At 42.1% G+C, this 27,936-nt stretch overlaps 1 protein-coding gene across 1 annotated transcript in view; it reads left to right on the top strand.

The window, feature by feature from the left end:
* The window catches only part of LOC137660215 (uncharacterized), an 81,890-nt gene that overhangs the window by 44,697 nt on the left and 9,257 nt on the right, over positions 1-27,936 (top strand). Inside the window, exons 7-10 of the mRNA XM_068394930.1 lie at positions 3,417-4,514; positions 7,422-9,998; positions 10,968-12,597; positions 13,920-14,065. Of these exons, the coding sequence (XP_068251031.1) occupies positions 3,417-4,514; positions 7,422-9,998; positions 10,968-12,597; positions 13,920-14,065 (5,451 nt within the window). The remainder of the gene's footprint in view (positions 1-3,416; positions 4,515-7,421; positions 9,999-10,967; positions 12,598-13,919; positions 14,066-27,936) is intronic.

Here is a 27,936-nt window from a genome sequence, read left to right as displayed (position 1 = left end):
AGCAACAAGATAATTCTTAAGCAGAAGGAGGGTTTTCACTTGGCCCTTCCCAGGAGGGAAGGTCCTCAGGATCACACTTACTAGTTAGAAACAGTAGAGCATGCTTCATGCGCCCAACTTTCATGTGTTAAATCCTCATGTTCTAACCTCTTACTTGGTGGTTTTTACTTGATTGATCCATTCGGTACCGTTCGTTAGGTTTTTACTTGATCGATCCACACGGGATTGTTTGTTAGGTTTTTACTTGATCGATCCATGTGGGATTTTTTGTTATAGATAACTCCACATAGCCGCGTTCATCAACAGATGTAGTCACAAATTATTTTTCAGTGGATTCCATGATCGATTGTGAGAAAAGGAGTTTGAAGAGGTGTTCCCCTTCTTCTTCCCTTCAGCATAGATCCTGAGAAGGGAAACTGAAGTTTGTCGATATCCCAGCAAGAAGGCATCCCTTCTCTCAACGGGCACGCTCGGAAGTCATGGAGAAAAATAAAGAATCAGTAAGAAGACTCTTTTTATGCTTTATGATGATTCCTCTTCCCTAGGCAGAGAAAGACTAAGGACTCTGTTGGTCACAGGTCTTCTCAATGCTCTTCCATGAGCCTTTCAGAGGTACAGGGGTCTTCCCTGTCTCTTGAAACGTACACAACAGTGAAATAGATCTTCAGGAATAAGAAGGAAACCTGTCCCGTCGCCTCAACATCGTCCAGGTTCAGTTTTAGAACCCAGAAGGAAACATGCTAGTCTCCATGAAGCCAGTTCGGAATGGCTCAAGACTTCTCTTGCCCCTAGAGGAGAAGCGTCAGGAACACTTTGGACCTAGTTACACCTAATGCCTGACCAGTGCCAGCAGAAGACGAAAATTCAGAAACAGAATCGACCTTTGTCAAGGTGCTGGCTCTCATCCAAAAATTCAGTGACCTTGGGGGGGAGAGTAAGAGAACCAGTTAAGGGAGGAAAGACATACATTGGATGTCACTTCAGTGCTCCCCAAGGATCAAAACCTGCCTTCAAGCTTGGTTGGAGGTTGGCTGAGATGCCCTTGAGAGTGTAGACTCCCAGTTAGCCAAAGCGAGGAACTTCCAGCGTTTGAGTCGCTCAAATTAGATCCCATGGCATGTCAGAAAGAGGTTTATAACCTCAACTTCAAGGTTGCCAGCCATTCATCCTTACCAATGCATTATGCGATAACAATATTGATTCCATGAACCGCACTGAAAGTACTATGTACAAGAGGAACAGTGTTTTCAGCATCAGAATACATTTCCATGGAAGCCACAGCAAAGGCAAGTCTACGTGTAACCACTAGTCTGGATTAGGGACCTACTTTGCTTTTTCTCAGTATATGACTTCACCTGACAATAGTAACTACTGATTTTGTACTGGCGGGAGCGAAGACAATCACTTTTCCTTGTGCATCAGTCAACCGACCCTTGTGCCAACTGGGTGTTGAAAAGGAAAGATGCTGTAGTTGGAAAGTTAGCGAGTCAGATTGGCCAGAGAGAGAAAGCTTAGTCCTTCGTAATTCTTCCATTCATCAAGGCTCTGTGGTCTTCCTGGCATGGGGGGAAGTGGATGAAACCTAGAATGATGGAGAAGGACTAACCAAGACTATTTTTCCATTAGGTGGTCACATTTAGGAACATGTAATTGTTAATGACCAGCATTATAAATAATTTTATAAAGCATCACGGTGAGGTACTGTATTAAAAGATGGTGCCAGAGGTTATTAATAAGATCGGGAATGGGAAATTAAATAGAACCAAGATTTTGTAGTGTTCCATTCGCTGCAAGCTACCTTCCTTTCTTTCAGTGTAGTTACCCAGCAACCATACCTTTTTTCTAATCCATTTTTTTTTTCTTTGTCTAAAGTCCTGATCCAGATGTATACATTGTTTTCCCCAGGTAATAGGTTGGCCAGGACACCAGCCACCCGTTGAGATACTACCTTTAGAGAGTTATTGGGTCTTTTGAGTTGATAGACTACTAGATTGGATCCCTCTCTTTGGTTATGGCTCATTTTTACTTTACCTTCACATATACTTAGTCTAGCATATTCTTTCCACATTCTCATCTGTCCGAATACACCTGACAACACTGAGATTACCAAATAATTCTTTGCTAAAGGGGTTAACTACTGCACTGTAATTGTTCCAGTGGCTACTTTCCTTTTTGTAAGGGTAGATGAGACTCATTAGCTATGGTAAGCAGCTCTTCTAAGAGAAGGACACTCCAAAATCAAACCATTGTGCTCTAGTCTTGGGTAGTACCATAGCCTGTGTACCATGGTCTTTCACTGTCTTTGTGTAAAGTTCTCTTGCTTGAGGGTACACTTGTGCATACTATTCTATCTTATTTCTCTTCCTCTTTTTTCTAAAGTTTTTATTTTAAATAGATGAAAGTTTTATTTCAATGTTGTTATTCTTAAAATATTTCATTTGAATTGCTCATTACTTATTACTTCTCTTTTAGTTTATTCATTTCCTTTCCTTGTTGGGCTATTTTTCCCTGTTGGAGCCTTTAGGCTTATAGCATCCTGCTTCTTCAACTAGGGTTGTAACTTAGCTAGTAATAATAATGATAATGATAATAATTATGTTATTAGCTCTGTATGCCATACTTGATTAATGTATGTTGTGTGGTGTGTTTTATTTCTAATATAGGTTTTACCAAGTATATTAATTTATACGAGACATTTACGTGTATGACACAAGTTGTGTCTGTGATGTACAGTTACTGTGTACAGTATTCAATTCTTTATACTTTTAAAAAGATTTTTCTAAATTCTTTCATAGAATTTTCCAATTGAGGTGGTATCAAAATATAAGTGACCAGGTATGGGCCGCCAGACTAGCTTTTTTATTTCATAATAAATGGTTGAACTGTATTACACATTAAACAAATTTTTCTTGTGAATATTCCTATGCATTACTGAAATGAATGAACTGTCTCAGTCGCAGTGCTCAATTCATCCCATTAAGTGAACTGTAGTCAAATATTCTCAATGTTGTGGATCATATACAATTGATAAATGTTAAAAGTTAAACACTATAATTTCACATCAACAAGACCAAGTACAGTAAGAAGAGAAAATATGCTCAAGTACAGGGATAGCATTTGGTCAACTTATAACTAAAGATTACTTTCTCCCTAGGCTTTCAATGTAGTAGTATTTTCCAGATTTGTTTGTATCGACCAAAAATAACAGGTAGCCAATTTCTAGTTCCTAACTGTATTTTTTGTTTCCAAAGTATTGAGATCTAGGTGCTTTACTCAAGATTACACTGTATAAGATTTTGTAAAGGGTACTTTGATTTTATTTTTTAGAGTTTGATTTTGATGGTAGGATATAAATCATTGTTTACTGTCAGCAATTTGTACACTTTTGATGTGAAAACTTTTGCCTCTTTCCTTAGGTGTACAAGATAACGGGGAAACTTCAAAGGCAGATGATTATGGTAATAAAAAAGACCAAGTGAAGAAGAGCAATGCTCGGCCTTTGACATTATTTTCAGCTGCTGCTGATGATAGTCTTTCTGACAACCAGATGGATGTACTGCTGCGTGATGAAATGGCCCAACAAATGATAGAAGATTTGAAAATGACATGCATGGGAGAAACTTTTAATGACCAAACCAAGACAAATACTGGTGCAAAGACAGGTCAGACAACAGAAAAGGTTGGTCTGAATCAAGTGAACCTTGCAGGTGATGATATCAATGGCCACACTAGTCAGATAAGGACTTTGCTGGAAGGTGACCTGACTTTTGGTGACATGGATATGACTTTGGGAGTTTGCCTAGGTGGTGGTTTGTTAAGTCCAGTCAATGCAAAAGGAACAAGTCTGGGTGTAGGGGCAGATATTAAGGACTTACCTGAGAGAGTAAGTGCTGACGCTGAAGTTACTTTCCCAGGTAATCCAGCGAGTACATTACTACATAAGAGCAATGTGACTGAAATGATAGATCATATCAGTCTGAATCGAGAGGACATAACTAGGAGAGCTACAACAGACATGGAGATAACTCACCCAGCTAGTCAGATGGTCACATTATCTGAAGGCAATATGACTGAAAAGAATAATCAAGTTAATTTGAATCAAGACATGACACAGAAGGTAACAAGAGATATGGAATTAACTTTTCCCTCGAGTCTGATGAGTGTGCATCCAAAAAGTTATGTGGATCAAAAGACAGATATGGATATGGAATTAACATATCCATCCATTCGTATTGTTAATCAGTGTGATGTTGATAGAACTCAAACAATGAATACGATAACTGTGAATCGAGAGGATCTGACACAAAAAGTGTCTACAGACATGGAAATAACCTGTCCAATATCTCAAATGAATAATCAGTCAAGAAGAAGTGTCATGAATGGGAACCCCAGTGGAGATATGGAGATGACTTGCCAGACATTAACTGTGAATCGAGAGGATCTAACACAGCGAGTAACTGCAGACATGGAAATGACTGGACAGATATCTCAAATGACTAATCAATCGAGAAGAAGTGTCATGAATGAGAAGCCCAGTGGAGATATGGAGATGACTTGCCAGACATTAACTGTGAATCGAGAGGATCTAACACAGCGAGTAACTGCAGACATGGAAATGACTGGACAGATATCTCAAATGACTAATCAATCGAGAAGAAGTGTCATGAATGGGAACCCCAGTGGAGATATGGAGATGACTTGCCAGACATTAACTGTGAATCGAGAGGATCTAACACAGCGAGTAACTGCAGACATGGAAATGACTGGACAGATATCTCAAATGACTAATCAATCGAGAAGAAGTGTCATGAATGAGAAGCCCAGTGGAGATATGGAGATGACTTGCCAGACATTAACTGTGAATCGAGAGGATCTAACACAGCGAGTAACTGCAGACATGGAAATGACTGGACAGATATCTCAAATGACTAATCAATCGAGAAGAAGTGTCATGAATGGGAACCCCAGTGGAGATATGGAGATGACTTGCCAGACATTAACTGTGAATCGAGAGGATCTAACACAGCGAGTAACTGCAGACATGGAAATGACTGGACAGATATCTCAAATGACTAATCAATCGAGAAGAAGTGTCATGAATGAGAAGCCCAGTGGAGATATGGAGATGACTTGCCAGACATTAACTGTGAATCGAGAGGATCTAACACAGCGAGTAACTGCAGACATGGAAATGACTGGACAGATATCTCAAATGACTAATCAATCGAGAAGAAGTGTCATGAATGGGAACCCCAGTGGAGATATGGAGATGACTTGCCAGACATTAACTGTGAATCAAGAGGATCTAACACAGCGAGTAACTGCAGACATGGAAATGACTGGACAGATATCTCAAATGAATAATCGGTCAAGAAGAAGTGCCATGAATGAGAAGCCCAGTGGAGATATGGTGATGACTTGCCAGACATTAACTGTGAATCGAGAGGATCTAACACAGCGAGTAACTGCAGACATGGAAATGACTGGACAGATATCTCAAATGAATAATCAGTCAAGAAGAAGTGTCATGAATGAGAAGCCCAGTGGAGATATGGAGATGACTTGCCAGACATTAACTGTGAATCGAGAGGATCTAACACAGCGAGTAACTGCAGACATGGAAATGACTGGACAGATATCTCAAATGACTAATCAATCGAGAAGAAGTGTCATGAATGAGAAGCCCAGTGGAGATATGGAGATGACTTGCCAGACATTAACTGTGAATCGAGAGGATCTAACACAGCGAGTAACTGCAGACATGGAAATGACTGGACAGATATCTCAAATGACTAATCAATCGAGAAGAAGTGTCATGAATGAGAAGCCCAGTGGAGATATGGAGATGACTTGCCAGACATTAACTGTGAATCGAGAGGATCTAACACAGCGAGTAACTGCAGACATGGAAATGACTGGACAGATATCTCAAATGACTAATCAATCGAGAAGAAGTGTCATGAATGGGAACCCCAGTGGAGATATGGAGATGACTTGCCAGACATTAACTGTGAATCGAGAGGATCTAACACAGCGAGTAACTGCAGACATGGAAATGACTGGACAGATATCTCAAATGACTAATCAATCGAGAAGAAGTGTCATGAATGGGAACCCCAGTGGAGATATGGTGATGACTTGCCAGACATTAACTGTGAATCGAGAGGATCTAACACAGCGAGTAACTGCAGACATGGAAATGACTGGACAGATATCTCAAATGACTAATCAATCGAGAAGAAGTGTCATGAATGGGAACCCCAGTGGAGATATGGAGATGACTTGCCAGACATTAACTGTGAATAGAGAGGATCTAACACAGCGAGTAACTGCAGACATGGAAATGACTGGACAGATATCTCAAATGAATAATCGGTCAAGAAGAAGTGCCATGAATGAGAAGCCCAGTGGAGATATGGAGATGACTTGCCAGACATTAACTGTGAATCGAGAGGATCTAACACAGCGAGTAACTGCAGACATGGAAATGACTGGACAGATATCTCAAATGACTAATCAATCGAGAAGAAGTGTCATGAATGGGAACCCCAGTGGAGATATGGAGATGACTTGCCAGACATTAACTGTGAATCGAGAGGATCTAACACAGCGAGTAACTGCAGACATGGAAATGACTGGACAGATATCTCAAATGACTAATCAATCGAGAAGAAGTGTCATGAATGGGAACCCCAGTGGAGATATGGAGATGACTTGCCAGACATTAACTGTGAATCGAGAGGATCTAACACAGCGAGTAACTGCAGACATGGAAATGACTGGACAGATATCTCAAATGAATAATCGGTCAAGAAGAAGTGCCATGAATGAGAAGCCCAGTGGAGATATGGAGATGACTTGCCAGACATTAACTGTGAATCGAGAGGATCTAACACAGCGAGTAACTGCAGACATGGAAATGACTGGACAGATATCTCAAATGACAAATCGGTCAAGAAGAAGTGCCATGAATGAGAAGCCCAGTGGAGATATGGAGATGACTTGCCAGACATTAACTGTGAATCGAGAGGATCTAACACAGCGAGTAACTGCAGACATGGAAATGACTGGACAGATATCTCAAATGAATAATCGGTCAAGAAGAAGTGCCATGAATGAGAAGCCCAGTGGAGATATGGAGATGACTTGCCAGACATTAACTGTGAATCGAGAGGATCTAACACAGCGAGTAACTGCAGACATGGAAATGACTGGACAGATATCTCAAATGAATAATCGGTCAAGAAGAAGTGCCATGAATGAGAAGCCCAGTGGAGATATGGAGATGACTTGCCAGACATTAACTGTGAATCGAGAGGATCTAACACAGCGAGTAACTGCAGACATGGAAATGACTGGACAGATATCTCAAATGACGAATCAATCTAGAAGAAGTGTCATGAATGAGAAGCCCAGTGGAGATATGGAGATGACTTGCCAGACATTAACTGTGAATCGAGAGGATCTAACACAGCGAGTAACTGCAGACATGGAAATGACCGGACAGATATCTCAAATGACGAATCAATCTAGAAGAAGTGTCATGAATGAGAAGCCCAGTGGAGATATGGAGATGACTTGCCAGACATTAACTGTGAATCGAGAGGATCTAACACAGCGAGTAACTGCAGACATGGAAATGACCGGACAGATATCTCAAATGACGAATCAATCTAGAAGAAGTGTCATGAATGAGAAGCCCAGTGGAGATATGGAGATGACTTGCCAGACATTAACTGTGAATCGAGAGGATCTAACACAGCGAGTAACTGCAGACATGGAAATGACCGGACAGATATCTCAAATGAATAATCGGTCAAGAAGAAGTGCCATGAATGAGAAGCCCAGTGGAGATATGGAGATGACTTGCCAGACATTAACTGTGAATCGAGAGGATCTAACACAGCGAGTAACTGCAGACATGGAAATGACTGGACAGATATCTCAAATGAATAATCGGTCAAGAAGAAGTGCCATGAATGAGAAGCCCAGTGGAGATATGGAGATGACTTGCCAGACATTAACTGTGAATCGAGAGGATCTAACACAGCGAGTAACTGCAGACATGGAAATGACTGGACAGATATCTCAAATGACGAATCAATCTAGAAGAAGTGTCATGAATGAGAAGCCCAGTGGAGATATGGAGATGACTTGCCAGACATTAACTGTGAATCGAGAGGATCTAACACAGCGAGTAACTGCAGACATGGAAATGACTGGACAGATATCTCAAATGAATAATCGGTCAAGAAGAAGTGCCATGAATGAGAAGCCCAGTGGAGATATGGAGATGACTTGCCAGACATTAACTGTGAATCGAGAGGATCTAACACAGCGAGTAACTGCAGACATGGAAATGACTGGACAGATATCTCAAATGAATAATCGGTCAAGAAGAAGTGCCATGAATGAGAAGCCCAGTGGAGATATGGAGATGACTTGCCAGACATTAACTGTGAATCGAGAGGATCTAACACAGCGAGTAACTGCAGACATGGAAATGACTGGACAGATATCTCAAATGACGAATCAATCTAGAAGAAGTGTCATGAATGAGAAGCCCAGTGGAGATATGGAGATGACTTGCCAGACATTAACTGTGAATCGAGAGGATCTAACACAGCGAGTAACTGCAGACATGGAAATGACCGGACAGATATCTCAAATGAGGAATCAATCTAGAAGAAGTGTCATGAATGAGAAGCCCAGTGGAGATATGGAGATGACTTGCCAGACATTAACTGTGAATCGAGAGGATCTAACACAGCGAGTAACTGCAGACATGGAAATGACCGGACAGATATCTCAAATGAGGAATCAATCTAGAAGAAGTGTCATGAATGAGAATCCCAGTGGAGATATGGAGATGACTTGCCAGACATTATCTGTGAATCGAGAGGATCTAACACAGCGAGTAACTGCAGACATGGAAATGACTGGACAGATATCTCAAATGACTAATCAATCAAGAAGAAGTGTCATGAATGAGAAGCCCAGTGGAGATATGGAGATGACTTGCCAGACATTAACTGTGAATCAAGATGATCCAACTCAGAAAGTAACTGCAGACATGGAAATGACTGGTCCGATATCTCGAATGAATACCCGGTCAAGAAGAAGTGTCTTGAATGAAAAGCCGAGTGGAGATATGGAGCTGACTTGCCAGACACTAACTAGGAATCAAGAGGATACAGCTCATAAAGTAAATTCAGATATCGAAGTTACCTGCCCAGCTATTAAATCAATAAAACCTAATAACAGTGGCTTGACTCAGAAGATGATTTTGATGACTTTAAGTCAAGTAGCCCTTACTGAAAATAAAACCAAAGATCTGAAAAACGCTTGTCAAAGTGTTCTCCCAGTTTCTTTACTTGAAGGTAACACAACTCAAAAAGGAAATAGGGCTATGGAGTTAACTTGTCCAGTAATTGCTGCAAATCATGGAGTCTTAACTCAGAAAGTAACAACAGAGATGGAAATTACTTGTCCTATTAGTCAGGCTAATAAAAAACGTATATCAAATGCTGGAATGAGTTATAGTGTGTCTCAAAAGAAGGATATTGGCAATAAGACAGGGCAAATGAATAACTCTCATGACATTGATATAGATATGGAAATAACTTCTGCAAGTAGTAATGTTTCTAAGAGAGAAAATTATTGTGTTCAGGATACGAATGCTGATGAAGAAATATCACGCTTGGGAAAGACTAGTGCCTCTATTCCTGCTGTTTTGCCATGTGATTCTCTGGTTTCGAAATCCACATTTTCTGAAAGAATGCCTCAAATAGTAGAATCCAGTGATGGAACTTCTGTAGAAAGGATAGAGAAAGAAGACACATTTGAAGTATACTCAGCTAGAAGAGCACAAGGAACTAATTTAAGCTTTGGAGCTGACTCTAAACCTTTAAAACCAAACATAGAAGAAAATGATACTGGAAAAATTTATGGTGGTGATTGTGCTGGAGTTACCAAAAGCGCATTTATCAATACTTTAGGTAAGTTATGTCACATGTGTTATTATGTATTTTTGTTGTAGTGCAATAAGCATTCATTTTTTAGTTAGTATTTTTAGTTATATAATTATTGCTTACCCCATAGGTAAAACCAGTCACAATCAGAAGAAAAGTATGGTTTAGAATTTACCAATTCATGTACAATTGTAAAGAATTATTTCATATATATTTTTATTTTACTTTATATGGAAATTAAGTCTGAACAGTTGCCATGAAGCTTGGTATGATTCGCAAATTCTCCAATTTCCAAGAAAAAAATTTTCTTTGAAAAGAATGAATTATGTTCTCTTAAAGATGGAAACCAATTCAGTGGATCATATTAACCAAATTAGGTATCAGTTTTTAAAACTGAATCCTCCTATTTCATCTAATATGTGTTTTTGCTTTCATGTCTTTCTGTCTCTCCCCTCACACTTAACTATCCTGAAATTATTTTCCTCTCTCAGCTACTTATAGATTATGATTCTAATGCTGCCACAACTTTTACCTCTACCATTCACCTTTTAGCATCCATCGTCATCTCTGTATATACCTTTCTGACTCTTTCTTTGCTTGTTCTTGGCCAGCGCATGAAGGCTCTGTTCTCAAGAATTGCTGAAGCTTCGTAATCAAATTATATTTTCATCTACCTTGGGAGAGTCTTGGTGTTCTTTTTAATGATTAATACAGCCCTTAAGCAGTAGGAAGGGTTTGTACAATATTGCCCAAATAAAAGAATGGAAGCTGTGAACACTATATGATAGTAGAAGGTATTTGTTGTTGTTTATAGAAGAAAGTACAGGGAAGTACACAGGAAGCAATTAAATTTAAAATTTCTGTACTTTCAAGTTTCCCTATACTGTAACTCGTGAATCATTTCTGGATCTGTATTTCTTCCATAAATTAGAGTTAAGTTATTTTGTTTAATTCAAATTACTCATTAACTTCATTGTAACTCTGCTTTTATTTCAGAATCTCATAAAACAATTGATGGAAAAGCCAGAGACTGTAGTAAGAACAACACATGTCCCGCCAGTCAGATATTAGAGATGTTGAATAGAAATGAAGTTCCTCGGAGAAAGAGTTTGTGTTTTGGCCTTTCAAATTCTGAACGTTTTGTTGACGCCATAGATAAGAATATTATTAGTCCTGTAGAAAGAAAAGAGGACCAGAAGGAGGTTTCCAGAAGAAAATCTGTCCCCATTATGTCACCCAGCGAGTTCAATGAAACTTTTAATATGTCACGCCCAATGTTCCAGTCATTTTTTGAAGAACCTCAAGATTCTGAAGAGGAGTTAGATGCCCCAGCAGAAGGTTTTGATGATAAGAATGTTAGACAAAGCAAGTATGGGGAAAGTTTGCAAGAGGTTTCTCCTAAATCAAACCATAAAAGATCTCATGATATGGATAATGAAGACGAACGTTCATCCAAGAGGTTATCTCGTGATGATGGTCCAGCACATCTTTCTATGTCTGTAGATAATGAAAAATGTCAGGAAGGAAATAACAGTTTCAATCCGCCACCTTCTCTTAATGGAAATAAAGATCCTCTTTCGGTATCTTTATCAGTAGAAGAAGATCAATTATTTTTGCATATTTCAAAAACGGAACCTTTATCTGGATTGAGCGTAGAAGACAAGATTAAACTGGATACACCAGATTTGGCTATTTCACCATCAGCCAAAGACAAAACTCCTCTTAAATCTAAGAACTCTTCATCACACGAATCAACTGTCACAATTGAAAATACACAAGGCAGCAATGAAAAAATTAATTTAGACGGTGACAGCAAATTGGAGGCCAAAAATAATTCCCAGTCTGAAGAGGGCCTGGAAGATATACAAATGGATTTTGAAAGCTCATGTGAACTTAGTTTTAGTCATTCTCCACTTGCCAAATTAGAGAGTCAGTCACCCACAGCTCCTCTGTCAGCTAATCAGTCTCTCTTTGATGTAGTAGCAGCTGATGCTTTTAGCTCGGTAAAGGCCATGATGACTTCATTCAAGAAACGCGTGTCAGATTTTCACGAGGGCCACTCTTCCCTTAGAAATTCCCTTATAGATGATGATGGCTTATTAATTGAAATGGAACAAGAGAATGCTGGCCCAACTTCTTGTGACATCCCACTACAAGGTTCAAGCTGTAACATGCCCAAAGATACAAAAGTGGGCTGTATGCCAGAGACATCATCTGTTGGTATTGATGACCAAATGATTTCACATGTGATGGATAAGGAGATTTCCCAGGGTTCCAATTCGTCACTGATCACTGAAACTCCGGAAGTTTCCAATGATAATACTGCAGGAAATATCTCTTCAATCAGTGTACCTGACCCTTTTCAGTCCGTGATGGAATTCACAGACTCAAAGAAAGATCCAGGTGCCAGTGTCAGTATTAATCCAGAACCAGCTAGTCACGTGTCGGCAGAAGCCATACAGGAAAATTCTCGGACATCCTTACAATATGTTCCTGAACAATGTCAAGAGGAAACCAAAACTATTAATACCCTTGAATTTATACCCCAAAAGATGCTTGAACAAAAGTTCTGTGATCTCTGCTGCAGTTCAGAATTGCTTGGAGGCTGTTTTATGCCAGCATCAAGGTTAGTTTTTTCCGTTTATATTTTTATTATAAAATTCTTTTATCACATTCTGATGCAAGTGAAAAATTTCTTTGAATCTGAAGTTGCTGAAAGAATGCATAATATGAACAGTATTGAGCAAATGTAAACTTCTGATTGATGTAAAGTCTTTTAGCCACAGGTTACAAAGTACTGTCTCTTGTGACAAGTGAAGACATGATTAATGCAGTAGGTCTCTCCTACCAGAAGTGTCTCGTCTCACCTGACGTAACGGTTCCCTGCCAGTCTCAATTAGTCAACAGCAGTATTTAGGAATGTGACGGTTCTATTTTTTATACAGCCAGCCAGTATAAATTAGATGTTCAAGTCAATATGTTTAACAGTATTTTGTCATAATGATATATATAATCATCATAAATTTTTGTTTAGGCTCTTTTTCATGGAAATGAAATGTTTGTTTTAATTTGGAAGCTCTGCATACCAAGATTTTTGCCAAGCTTTAAGGTATTGTTACTCAGAACTAATGACACATAGCAGTGAATTGTTGTTGTTTAAATTTCTTCACATTTTTATGTAGTCATTGTCTTGGCAGGAGCAAATAATTCCTAAAAGAGTTTGAGAGTGGCATGGATTTAATCATTTGATCTTTTTGACTAATTGGTAAATCCTACACTTTGCCTTACTCCAGAAAATGTGTACCATTTTAATTATACCCTAAAAGGAGTGACCAATCAGGGTCTTTTAATTACCATCCCATGACAGTTGTTGCCCTGCATCTTCAGGTAATGCATTACAAGTCATACCGATAATGGGAGAAATTGGATAATAGCTAACCTTATGTAGACTCCATTTGTAATGCAATTTTCAAGAATATACTGTTTGTAGTAAAGTTTTATTGAAAATTTATACACAAAGATGTCGGTATTACATACAATATATTGATATTAAGGAATGTTTTACAGTATTGCTCAATTCTCTCTCTCTCTCTCTCTCTCTCTCTCTCTCTCTCTCTCTCTCTCTCTCTCTCTCTCTCTCTCTCTCTCTCTCTCTCTCTCTCTAAATTTGTGTAGTATATGAGACAGGGTGTTTCACTGGGAGGGGAAAGTCTCCCAGTGTTAATCATTACTAATTTATGAAGTCAACCATAACATGTCCATATATATTTTTGAATGGCATTTAAGTATGAAGTAAAATAAGAAGCAAAGAAGACATGATTAATCTTCCTAGTCAACTGATTGATCAAAATTTTAGATGTCTTTTTTTCCGAGAGTGGGTACATTTAAAACCATATTTTTCAATTTATTTTTTAATTCTTAGAACATGCAATTTTCCTCCCATTTCAGCAAGGATAGGTGGATTGTGACTGGTGTGGAAGAAAGAGTTAGGTATTTGACGTTGGAACACAGTAACTTAGAATTGGAATTCAAAGTGACAAAGACTGACAGCCACTGGACAGTTACAACAGTATCTTGGAAACCACAGGCCTCAGGTATGTTTAAGGAATCATTTGTAACACAGTGAAGTAAGAACTATTGCAATTATTTGTCAGAAAATAAGTGTGCTAATATTTGGTAAATAGATTATTATTATTATTATTATTATTATTATTATTATTATTATTATTACTACTACTACTACTACTACTTGCTAAGCTAAGCTACAACCCTATTCGGAATAGCAAGATGCTATAAGCCCAGAGGCTCCTACAGAGAAAATAGTCCAGTGGGGAACAAGGAAATAAGAGAATTAGTTAACTATTAAAATAAAATATTTAAGAACAGTAACAACAATTAAGATAAATATTCCATATATAAACTATAAAAACTTCAACAAAAAAAGAGAAAGAGAAATAAGATAGAATAGTGTACCCGAGTTACCCTCAAGCAAGAGAGCTCTAACCCATACAGCGGAAGACCATGGTACAGAGGCTATGGCACTACCCAAAACTAGAGAACAATGGTATTATTTTGGAGTATCCTTCTCCTAGAAGAGCTGCTTACCATAGCTAAAGAGTCTCTTCTAACCTTCCAAGAAGAAAGTAGCCACTGAACAATTACAGTGCAGTAGTTAACCTCTTGAGAGAAGAAATGTTTGGTAATCTCAATGTTGTCAGGTGTTTGAGGACAGAGGAGAATATGTAAAGAATAGGCCAGACTATTCAGTGTATGTGTGGTCAAAAGGAAAATGAACCGTAACTAGAGAGAAGGTTCTTATGTTGTACTCTCTGACCAGTCAAACGAAACAGTTATGCATTATCAAGCTTAGAGCAAAGTTTTGTACTGATTCTTTTTCTTGGAGAGATGGAAGTATTGTATCTTTGATAACAATACTGGCAATTATTATTTTTTCAATATTAATCTTACCCGGTGATCATGTAGCTGCAGCTCTGCTGCCCGACAGAAAAAACCTACGGGCGGAATACGCCAGCGATCGCTATACAGGTGGGGGTGTACATCAACAGCGCCATCTGTCGAGTAGGTACTCAAGTACTTCTTGTCAACACAGAACCAATTTTCTCTCTGTCGTGCCACCGGCAAGACCTACTTGATACGCTGTTGTTTTCTGGAGTTGATTTTCACGTTATTTGGTGAAGTATTCTCTCTAGTTATTAGCTTTCGCTGTGCAGAAGTTATCCTCAATACTTTCTCACTTTCATTGATTAGATTTTGGATTATTTGTTGACGACTTGGATAGATTTTGGATTTCCCCCCCTTTGACTAATTCAAGATGTCTGACCCTACTCAAGTCCCCAAGTACAGGAAGTGTAGCGCTAGGGACTGTTCTAGGCGTCTTCCGAAGGCCTCTATCGATCCGCACACCGTTTGTTCCAATTGTAGGGGTAAAGCCTGTCAATTGGAAGATCGATGTGAGGAATGCGCTGGGCTTTCGGAATTCGATTTTCAAGAATTCCTTAAGTATGCACGTAGGCTAGAGAAGGATAGGATCAGGAGGAGTTCGTCTCGCTCTATTGATTTTTCCTCTCCCCATGCCCCACAACCTAATCCTTCCCCTGTAGTGGTTACACCCGACCCTCCTACTAGCTCTCATCAACCTTCGATGGCGGATATGATGCGTGCCATTCAGGCTCTTGGTGAGAGAGTTGAGTCATTAGCGAATGACCGCAATCAACTCATGGCTGACGTCAGGGAGTTGAAAGGTAAAAGTGCAGTGGGAAGTGAAGTGAGTGTCAGTGCAGTGAAAAGTGTCAGTGTTACGCATGAGGGTGCGTCTGTTCGTGCCTGTCGTCCTCCCAGTCCGGGACCTCTTGCAAGCTCCCAAGCCCAGGGGAGAAGCAATGTCGTACGACCAAAGGGTTCGACAGGCCTTGATCAGCGGACAGACGTTCCCTCCGTGGTTGAGGACGTATCTTGCCGAGATCGTCCCACCCACAAACAGACGAGTGAGCCCATTCATTCCTCGTCTGCGGAAGAGGTTTCTCGACAGAAACGCTGGACCAAGGTCTCACGACCTCTCAAGCGCAAGGTCCCTTCCGAGCGAGTCCAACGGCCCAGGTGTAGCCACTGGGTCAGTTCGGACTCGCCGCAGTCCTCCGAAGACTGCACACCTTCCAAGAGAGGTAGAGTGGTTCCGCAGCAGGCAATCACTCCGTCTGTTGCCGCACCAGCCGCTGTAGACCCTAAGTGGTCTTTGCTGCAGTCTATGCAGACTCAGCTAGCTTCCTTCATGCAGGAGTATCGTGCTGAGAAGGTTGACGCTGCACCCGTTAGCCTACAACCTGCCACGGTTGTGCGCCCAGCTGACACTGCGGCTGCCTGCTCCCACACTCCGGCTGTGAGAGCTCCACCACCTATGCGCAGTCGACCCTGCCAGACGCATGTTGACGTTAGCCGACGTGCGGCACCCTCCGTTGACGTGCATGAGCTACCGCATCAGCAGGAAGGTGGAGTCAAGCTGCCGTGTTTTGTCGCGGTGCGTCAGTCTCCGCAACCCACGGTGGTCCCCACCACGCACCACCACTCCGCTTTGGTTGTTGCCAGCTCTCAGACTGACCAACAGCGGCATGACGTTGGATCCAGTGCAGCTACGCATGCACCCGTGCTGCCGGATTCAGCCGTTCAGCTTTTATCTCCTCCTTTGCCGCTTCCTCCTCAGCATTCGGATGAAGGAATCTCTGATGACGACGAAGCTGCGCATTTGGACGACCAACACTCCGACATAGATGAACCCAAGACTACGCCTCCCTCCTTAGACTTTAGGAAAGTCCTTGCCCTGTTTAAGGAGTTGTATCCGGACCAGTTTGTGTCTGCAGCTCCACGCTCACCTCCCTCTGAGTTCGCTTTAGGCATGCAGTCAGCAGCTCCTGCCTTTACGAAGCTCGTACTCGCTCGCTCGTCCAAGAGAGCTTTAAGGGTACTGGGAGAGTGGTTGCAGGCCAAGAAGCAACTTGGGAAGACATCCTTCATGTTTCCCCCGGCCAAGCTTGCTTCCAGATCTAGCGTCTGGTATGCCACGGGAGAGGTTCTCGGCTTGGGAGTTCCTGCCTCTGCCCAGGGCGACTTCTCAAGTCTGGTAGACTCTCCCCGCAGACTGGCTATGAGACGCTCCAAGATTTGCTGGACTTCTTCGGACATGGACCATCTTTTGAAGGGAGTTTTCCGTGCGTTCGAGATCTTTAACTTCCTGGACTGGTGTTTGGGAGCGTTGAGCAGGAAGACCTCCCCTTCGGATAAGGATTCTGCCATGCTCATCATGTCCTGCATGGACAAAGCCATACGGGATGGGTCTGGCGAGCTTGCGGCTTCTTTCGTGTCTGGAGTTCTCAAGAAGCGGGATCACCTTTGCTCCTTCTTGTCGGCGGGAGTCACCCCATGTCAGAAGTCAGAACTGATGTTTGCTCCGCTATCGAAGTGTCTCTTTCCTGAAGAGTTGATCAAGGGGATTGCTGCCTCGTTGATCCAGAAAGACACTCATGACCTGGTGGCGTCATCCGCACGTAAAGTCACAGCTTTACCTTCCGTGCCTAGACCTAGGATGGACACACCAGCGTCTAGGTTCATTCCGCCCTTTCGTGGCAGAACCTCCAGCAGAGGAGGTACTCGTGCCGATAGTCAACGTGGCAACAAGAAGAAGGGTTCCAAGTCCTCAAGAGGCAGAGTCTGACTGCCACCTTCTTCAGACAGCAGTGGGAGCCAGGCTCAAGAACTACTGACAGGCCTGGGAGAACAGGGTTGCAGACGCACAGTCTGTGAAGTTACTCAGAGAGGGGTACAGGATTCCATTCTTGCGCAAGCCCCCTCTAGCAACAACTCCCATCGACCTCTCTCCCAGGTACAGAGAGGAGGACAAGAGGCTAGCTTTACAGCAAGAGGTGTCTCTCTTGCTACAAAAGGGAGCGGTAGTCATAGTCCGGGACCATCAATCCCCGGGCTTCTACAACCGTCTCTTCTTAGTGGCGAAGAAGACAGGAGGGTGGAGACCGGTGCTAGACGTCAGTGCTCTAAATGTCTTTGTCACCAAGCAGACGTTCACCATGGAGACGACGAAGTCGGTTCTAGCATCGGTCAGGAAGGAAGACTGGATGGTCTCGTTAGACCTAAAGGACGCGTACTTTCACGTCCCCATCCACCCAGATTCCCAACCTTTTCTAAGGTTTGTTTTTGGGAAGGTGGTATACCAGTTCCAAGCCCTGTGCTTTGGCCTAAGCACGGCACCTCTAGTGTTTACCAAACTGATGAGGAATATTGCCAAATTCCTGTATTTAGCAGACATCAGAGCCTCCCTCTATTTGGACGACTGGCTTTTAAGAGCTGCGTCAAGTCGTCGCTGTCTGGAGAATCTAAAATGGACTCTGGATCTGACCAAGGAATTGGGTCTCCTGGTCAATATGGAAAAGTCCCAACTCGTCCCATCCCAAACTATAGTATATCTAGGTCTGGAGATTCAGAGTCAAGCTTTTCGGGCTTTTCCGTCGGCCCCCAGAATCAGTTAAGCCTAAGAATGCATCCAGAGCATGCTGAAGAAGAACCGATGTTCAGTCAGACAGTGGATGAGTCTGATAGGGACGCTTTCATCACTGGACCAGTTCATCGCGTTAGGGAGACTCCACCTCCGACCCCTTCAGTATCACCTAGCTGCTCACTGGAGAAAGGACATGACGCTAGAAGCGGTCTCAGTTCCTATCTCCGAGAAGATGAAGTCTGCACTGACTTGGTGGAAGAACAACATTCTTCTCAGGGAAGGTCTGCCACTGGCTGTTCAGACCCCCGACCACCTTCTCTTCTCGGACGCATCGGACACGGGCTGGGGTGCGACACTGGACGGTCGGGAATGCTCGGGCACGTGGAATTCGGATCAAAGAGCACTGCACATCAACTGCAAGGAGCTACTGGCAGTTCATCTGGCCTTGAGAAGCTTCAAGTCCCTCCTTCTAGGCAAGGTGGTGGAGGTGAACTCCGACAACACCACAGCCTTGGCGTACATCTCCAAGCAAGGAGGGACTCATTCGATGACGTTGTTCGAGATCGCAAGGGACCTCCTCACCTGGTCAAGAGATCGAAACATATCTCTAGTAACGAGGTTCATTCAAGGCGACATGAATGTCATGGCAGACCGCCTCAGCCGGAAGGGTCAGATCATCCCAACAGAATGGACCCTTCACAAGAATGTTTGCAACAGACTATGGGCCTTGTGGGGTCAGCCCACCATAGATCTGTTCGCTACCTCGATGACCAAGAGGCTCCCAAATTATTGCTCACCGATTCCGGACCCAGCAGCAGTTCACATAGATGCCTTTCTTCTGGATTGGTCCCATCTAGACCTTTATGCGTTCCCCCAGTTCAAGATTGTCAACAAGGTACTGCAGAAGTTCGCCTCTCACGAAGGGACAAGGTTGACGTTGGTTGCTCCCCTCTGGCCCGCGAGAGAATGGTTCACCGAGGTACTGCAATGGCTAGTAGACGTTCCCAGGACTCTTCCTCTAAGAGTGGACCTTCTGCGTCAGCCGCATGTAAAGAAGGTACACCCAAGCCTTCACGCTCTTCGTCTGACTGCCTTCAGACTATCGAAAGACTCTCAAGAGCTAGAGGCTTTTCGAAGGAGGCAGCCAGAGCGATTGCCAGAGCAAGGAGGACATCCACTCTCAAGGTCTACCAGTCAAAATGGGAAGTCTTCCGAAGCTGGTGCAAGGCGAATTCAGTATCCTCAACCAGTACCTCTGTAACTCAGATAGCTGACTTCCTTTTACACCTAAGGAAGGTAAGATCCCTTTCAGCTCCTACGATCAAAGGTTACAGAAGCATGTTGGCAGCAGTCTTCCGCCACAGAGGCTTAGATCTTTCCAACAACAAAGATCTACAGGACCTCCTTAAGTCTTTTGAGACCTCGAAGGAGCGTCGGTTGGCCACACCAGGTTGGAACTTAGACGTGGTTTTAAGGTTCCTGATGTCAGCAAGGTTCGAACCGCTTCAATCAGCCTCTTTTAAAGATCTCACTTTGAAGACTCTTTTCCTCGTCTGCTTAGCAACAGCTAAAAGAGTCAGTGAGATACACGCCTTCAGCAGGAACATAGGATTTACATCTGAAACGGCTACATGTTCCTTACAGCTTGGTTTTTTAGCCAAAAACGAACTCCCTTCTCGTCCTTGGCCCAAATCGTTCGAGATTCCAAGTCTGTCCAGTTTGGTGGGAAACGAACAAGAGAGAGTCCTATGCCCAGTAAGAGCTCTTAAGTACTATTTAAGACGTACGAAGCATTTACGAGGACAATCAGAAGCTTTATGGTGCTCTATTAAGAAACCTTCTTTACCGATGTCGAAGAACGCAGTGTCTTATTACATCAGACTTATGATTAGAGAAGCTCATTCTCTTCTGAATGAGGAAGACCATGCTTTGCTGAAGGTAAGGACACATGAAGTTAGAGCTGTCGCAACTTCAGTGGCCTTCAAACAAAACAGATCTCTGCAGAGTGTAATGGATGCAACCTATTGGAGAAGCAAGTCAGTGTTCGCATCATTTTACCTTAAAGATGTCCAGTCTCTTTACGAGAACTGCTACACCCTGGGACCATTCGTAGCAGCGAGTGCAGTAGTAGGTGAGGGCTCAACCACTACATTCCCATAATCCCATAACCTTTGTTTAATCTTTCTCTTGAAATGTTTTTATTGTTGTTTTTGGGTTGTACGGAAGGCTAAGAAGCCTTTCGCATCCTGGTTGATTTGGCGTGTGGTCAAATTCTTTTCTTGAGAAGCGCCTAGATTAGAGGTTGTGATGAGGTCCTTTAGTATGGGTTGCAGCCCTTCATACTTCAGCACCTAGGAGTCGCTCAGCATCCTAAGAGGATCGCGAGGCTCAGTAAGGAAGACGTACTTAAAAAGGCAGAGTAATTGTTCAAGTCGACTTCCTTACCAGGTACTTATTAATTTTATGTTTGTTATTTTGATTAACTGCTAAAATGAAATACGGAATACTTAGCTTCTAATGTTAACATGTATGCTGGTCTCCACCCACCCCCCTGGGTGTGAATCAGCTACATGATCAACGGGTAAGATTAATATTGAAAAATGTTATTTTCATTAGTAAAATAAATTTTTGAATATACTTACCCGGTGATCATGAATTAAAGGACCCACCCTTCCTCCCCAATAGAGACCCAGTGGACCGAGGAGAAAATTGGTTCTGTGTTGACAAGAAGTACTTGAGTACCTACTCGACAGATGGCGCTGTTGATGTACACCCCCACCTGTATAGCGATCGCTGGCGTATTCCGCCCGTAGGTTTTTTCTGTCGGGCAGCAGAGCTGCAGCTACATGATCACCGGGTAAGTATATTCAAAAATTTATTTTACTAATGAAAATAAAATTTTACCATTTTCATTACTGTTACTGTAGCTATACATCATATATACATATACCAAGGCACTTCCCCCAATTTTTGGGGGTAACCGACATCAAACAAATGAAACAAAAAAGGGGGACATCTCCTCTCTATGTTCCTCCCAGCCTGACAAGGAATTCAACCGAGTTCGCCTGGTACTGCTATGGTGGCACAGCCCACCCTCCCATATTACCCACCACAGATAAAGCTTCATAATGCTGAATCCCCTACTGCTGCTACCTCTGCGGTCATCCAAGGCACTGGAGGAAGCAGCAGGGCCTACTGGAACTGCGTCGTAATCGCTCGCCATTCATTCCTATTTCTAGCACGCTCTCTTGCCTCTCACATCTATCCTCCTATCACCCAGAGCTTCCTTCACTCCATCCATCCACCCAAACCTTGGCCTTCCTCTTGTACTTCTCCCATCATGTCTTGCATTCATCACCTTCTTTAGCAGACAGCCATTTTCCACTCTCTCAACATGGCCAAACCACCTCAACACATTCATATCCACTCTAGCTGCTAACTCATTTCTTACACCCGTTCTCACCCTCACTACTTCGTTCCTAACCCTATCTAATCGAGATACACCAGCCATACTCCTTACACACTTCATCTCAAACACATTCAATTTCTGTCTCTCCGTCACTTTCATTCCCCACAACTCTGATCCATACATCACTGTTGGTACAATCACTTTCTCATACAGAACTCTCTTTACATTCATGCCCAACCCTCTATTTTTTACTACTCCCTTAACTGCCCCCAACAATTTGCATCCTTCATTCACTCTCTGACGTACATCTGCTTCCACTCCACCATTTGCTGCAACAACAGACCCCAAGTTCTTAAACTGATCCACTTCCTCAAGTAACTGTCCATTCAACATGACATTCAACCTCGCACCACCTTCCCTTCTCGTACATCTCATAACCTTACTCTTACCCACATTAACTCTCAACTTCCTTCTCTCACACACCCTTCTAAATTCTGTCACTAATCGGCCAAGCTTCTCTTCCGTGTCTGCAACCAGTACAGTATCATCCGCAAACAACAACAATTGATTTACCTCCCATTCATGGTCATTCTCGTCTACCAGTTTCAATCCTCGTCCAAGCACTCGATCATTCACCTCTCTCACCACTCCATCAACATACAAGTTAAACAACCACAGTGACATCACACATCCCTGTCTCAATTCCACTCTTACCGGAAACCAATCGCTCACTTCATTTCCTATCCTAACACATGCTTTACTACTTTTGTAGAAACTTTACACTGCTTGCAACAACCTTCCACCAACTCCATATAAACTCATCACATTCCACATTGCTTCCCTATCAACTCTATCATACACTTTCTCCAGATCCATAAACACGACATAAACATCCTTACCTTTTGCTAAATATTTCTTGCATATCTGCCTAACTGTAAAAATCTGATTCATACAACCCCTACCTCTTCTAAAACCACCCTGTACTTCTAAGATTGCCTTCTCTGTTTTATCCTTAATCCCATTAACCATTACTCTACCATACACTTTTCCAACTATACTCAACAAACTAATACTGTATCCCTTGAATTACAACACTCATGCACATCTCCCTTACCCTTGTATAGTGGTACAATACACGCATAAACCCAATCTACTGGTACCATTGACAACACAAAACACATATTAAACAATCTCACCAACCATTCAAGTACAGTCACACCCCCTTCCTTCAACATCTCAGCTTTCACACCATCCATACCAGATGCTTTTCCTACTCTCGTTTCATCTAGTGCTCTCCTCACTTCCTCTCTTGTAATCTCTCTCTCATTCTCATCTCCCATCACTGGCACCTCAACACCTGCAACAGCAGTTATATCTGCCTCCCTATTATCCTCAACATTCAGTAAACTTTCAAAATACTCCGCCCACCTTTTTCTTGCCTCCTCTCCTTTTAACAACCTTCCATTTCCATCTTTCACTGTCTCTTCAATTCTTGAACCAAACCCTGACCCCACCTCAGGTCAGCTGCCCTCTTTGCCTCACTTACCTTGCACTTTACTTCCACATTTTTCTCTATATCTTTCATACTTCTCTACCTTATTACTCTGCAGCCATTCTTCAAAACCCCTCTTTTTCTCTTCCACTTTTACCTTCACTCCTGCATTCCACCATTCACTGCCCTTCCTCATGCTGCCTCCAACAAACTTCTTGCCACACACATCACTTGCAATCCCAACAAAATTTTCTTTTACTAACTTCCACTCCTCCTCTGAATTACCAGTTTTTCTTCTCTTACTTTCACTTCGTTATATGCCATTTTTAACTTTTCTTGATATTTACTTTTTACCCCTGGTTTTATTAGCTCTTCAACCCTCACTAGCTCCCTTTTACATCTACCTACTGTATTCCCCCACTCTTTTGCTACAACTAATTTTCCTTCCACCAAAAAATAATTCTTAAACAAAATAGGAGACAATTTTCTTGACTAGTAAACTACTATACTTCCAATATATAAAAAACAACTAGAAATTGAAATTCTCTCAATTTATTGGAATATGTGTAGATAATTAAAAACTAAAATTTACAAAATTATCTCTAAATACTGTAATCATAACACAGTAACAGAGAAACTTAAAACATGAAGCTGGAATACTATGGTACACCCTAAGGTTTTCACCAAAATTAGTGAAAGTCTTTAAATGTAAAGGTCTTTTAACTGCAGTTGCTTTAAAGCAGTCTTAAAAAAAAAAAAAACTAACCTGGTTCAAGTATTAATAGAAATATTAGTGTTGATTATAGATATGCATGTATAACTGTTTGTATGTTTCAGTAATGTCATATGTAAACTGCTTTTTTCAATATTAATCTTACCCGATAATCATGTAGCTGTCAACTCCGTTGCCCGACAGAATTCTACGGAAGGGATACGCCAGCGATCGCTATACAAGAGGGGGGTGTACTCACAAGCGCCACCTGTGGCCAGGTACTGCAGTACTTCTTGTTGACACCACCTCAATTTTTCCTCTGTCGTGCCTCCGGCTAGACCTACATGGATACGCTGTTGATTCTGGAGTTTTTTGCTCACGATTTGGTGATGTATTTGCTCTAGAGTTTAGCTTTTGCTATTCAGGAAGTTTTATCATTAGCTTAGCTAGCTTTTGGAATTAATTTGATTAATTATGGTGACGAAGAGAGTATGAACTCTCTTTCACTTTTAAATGGCCGACCCTTCCCTTAGACGGAAGTGTTGGTGTCTAAGAGAGTATAGACTCTCTTTCTTAATTTTGCTTAACAAAAGTTATAGATTTATTTTATATCTCTCCGCCTTTTATAGGCCTCTTCGATTAACTTCCTTTTATTATAAACTTATTAAAATTAATTTTTATATTTGTTTATATTCGACCTTTCCTAATAGTAGGCGGTCTTTTCTTGGTACCGAAGTTAATTAACATTGAGCCCGTCATTTCGGTTTTACCTGTTAACATATTATGCTATTTTAATGTTTTTGAAAGAATTTCTTTGATAGTCTCGTACTGTTTTCAAAGTTGAACTAACGTTTTGTTTTGTCTCTGCAGTTGTTGACGTTCAGAACGTTCAACTTGCGCTCTATCGTTACGATAGAGAGAGAATTTTCACGGTGTCACGTTGCAGTAAGAGTAAACCGTTTCTAGCGTTTTGTTCATTCTTTCTTAGCTTAATGGTTTTAATTCTAATAAAGGAACTTTTTATTTGGGAAATCTTTCAGTTTTTTTTTTTCCTTTAACAATAATATGTTTTAACGATATATATGATTGGGCTCTTCTCTCAGGTTCTAAGTCAAGAGAGAGAGAGAGAGAGAGATAGAGACGGAGGGAGAGAGAGGAGGATAAACGTTTCGTTCAAGCGAGTAACGTTGTTATCGTTTTTGCTCTTCTCCCTAGTCTCTTTAGGGGAAGAAGGTAAACGTTTCTAGAGTTTTATTCTTGTTCTCAAGCTTTATGCGGTGAGAGATTTTAAACGTAGTTTATTTGATCTAGTGTTTAGTCTCTTTCCAGCCACTGAATTATTTATCTTTCATTAGATTTTTCTGTTACATTGTAATTCTGTTTTCGCAATTACTAACTTTTAAGGAAGGATAGAATTGCGTGTTTCAGGTACAAACCACTTAAAGTTTCGAGTTCAGTGAAATAAGTGCAAACAGAAAATCAAAAGTGATAAGTGATAAGCGCAAAGTGTTACAGTGTTGCGTTCGAGGGTTCGTCTGTTCGTGCCAGTTGTTCGCCTAGTCTGGGACCTCTTACAAGCTCCCAAGCCCAGGGGAGAAGTAATGTCGAAGGACTTATGGGTTCAGCAGGCCTTGATTGACGAACAGACGTTTTTCCCTCCGTGGTTTCGGGTGTATCTACACACGTTGCCGACGTGATCACCCCACCCACACAAAGACGAGAGAGCCCTTTTATTCCTCGTCTGCGGAAGAGGTTTCTCGCAGAAACCATGGACCAAATCTTGCAGCTTTTAAGTGCAAGTCGGTCCCTTCCGCACAAGTCCAACTCCTAGGTGTAGCCATTAGCCCTGGGTCAGTTCGGACTTGCTGCAGTACGACAACTGCACACCTCCCAGAGAGGCAAGGTGGTATCGCAACAGGCAGTAGCTCCGCCTGTTGCCGCACCAGCTGTTTTAGACCCTCAGTCTCAACGGACAGTAGCTCCGTTTGTTGTTGTCTTTCTTAAACTCTAGTGGTCTATACTGCAGACAATGCAGTCTCAGCTTGCGGTGTTGATGCAGGAGTTTCAGGCAGAGAAGGTTAATACACCTCCTCCTGCGAACGCTCCTCCCCCTCTGCGCAGTACAATCTGCCAGACGTATGAGGTTGAGGTTCCTCTAGCTACCTCCATGCGTGAGCTGCCGCGTTGGGAGTTGCCAGATACCAGCGTTGTGCAGCAACCTCCACTTTCCTTGAGGCTGGAGCCTCTTACCACGCAGCAACCTCCTCAACAATGGGGGCAGGAGCCTTATGCCTTACAACCTCCTCTTCCCTTGAGACAAGAGTTTCTTGCAGTAAGACCATCCTCGAGGCAGCAACCTCTTGAGGTACGACAACCTCTACCATCCTTGAGGCAGCCACCTCAGCTCTCGCAGCTGCAACCTCAACTCTCGAGGCAAGCACCTCAAGAACCTCAACTCGTGAGACAGGAGCCGCGTTCTGCGCAGCCGCCACCTCAACTCTCGCAGCTCACACCTCAAGAACCTCAACTCGTGAGTCAAGAGCCTCTCTCTGCGCAGCCACCTCAACCCTTGAGGCAAGCGCAACTCTTGAGGCAGGAACCTCATGCTATGAGTCAGCCACCTCAACGCATGCATCTGCCACTTTCTCCTCAGCTTGAGCCTCTTCCCATTCAACTTTGAAATAACAAATGACAATAATAACACCTCATTACTTTCATAACTTGCATTTGTAAAACATATACATGTATGCCTACACAAACATTATGATAATGGAGGTTATTCGTATTACTTAAAAAAAAAAAAAAAAAATATATATATGTATTCCTTGCAATATATTTTTAACAAAATCGCAAAAATATCTTCAAAACAAAAATGAATCATGAGTTATGAATGTAATGTAAATATTATGTTGATATTAAAACCCCATGCAAGCATGCATGAAGTAATGCAGTGTTGCCAACAGGGCAAGTTTCCCTTTCCTGAGGTGAAGTAGATTATAGTACGTATATTTAGTGCAGCTTAATTCTACGATTATCATGCCGGCTATCAAATTCATCAACAAAACAGTCTAAATCAATTCCCTCGGCACGTGCACTTTCAATGGACAGTAATGCGATATTACTCAATCTAGCACTGGTCATGGAATTTCTGAGAAATGTTACACGCCATGCAACATGCTCTGCTTACCTTACAGCATGCTCTGCATACCTTACCGCATGCTTCTCAGTCACACATCTTTGGTTGTTGCCAACTCACTAGACTGTCAAGCAGTTTCATAACGTTGCCTTCTAGTCTGCTGCTTTTGCACCAGTGAAACCCTCACTGAGAGAACTTAGCTTTTCTCGGATATGGTCCCTGTAGATGAGAAAGTGCTTTTCTCCCTCCTTCTGATATTCCCTTGAGGACTCTGTCATTTGGAGAGGAGCCTTTAGCTGCGTAGCCTCCTATGGACTTTTATTTAAGCATAACATGCTTCCAGGGAAGGTAATGGTTCCACTTCAGTCGCTAACCCCGTCTGTTACCACACCTGCTCCCATAGACCTTGAGCTGTGTTGCAAGACATGCAGTCCAAGCTTAGTCCTTGTTAGAGGATTTTTTGTTTATGGAGTCAGTGTGTCACTGGGAAGACGTTCAACAACCAGCAGAAGTGACTTGTTGTGACGCAGTGCGGCAACCTCAGCAACCCGTTAAGGAGTTGTCTGTACGACCCAGACAGTCTAGACAGCTTCGGGTTGTCACTGTACTTCCTCGCTTCCCCATGGTTGACAGTTCACAGACTGTGCAGCAGTTCCATGATCTTGTGTCCGGCTCCGTCAGACGACTGGCTT

Source organism: Palaemon carinicauda, chromosome 20 (genome assembly GCF_036898095.1).
Source record: "Palaemon carinicauda isolate YSFRI2023 chromosome 20, ASM3689809v2, whole genome shotgun sequence".
In the NCBI taxonomy this organism is placed as follows: Eukaryota; Metazoa; Arthropoda; class Malacostraca; order Decapoda; family Palaemonidae; genus Palaemon; species Palaemon carinicauda.
Note: the sequence above shows the minus strand (reverse complement) of the source record. Positions and strands in the feature narration are given on the sequence as shown.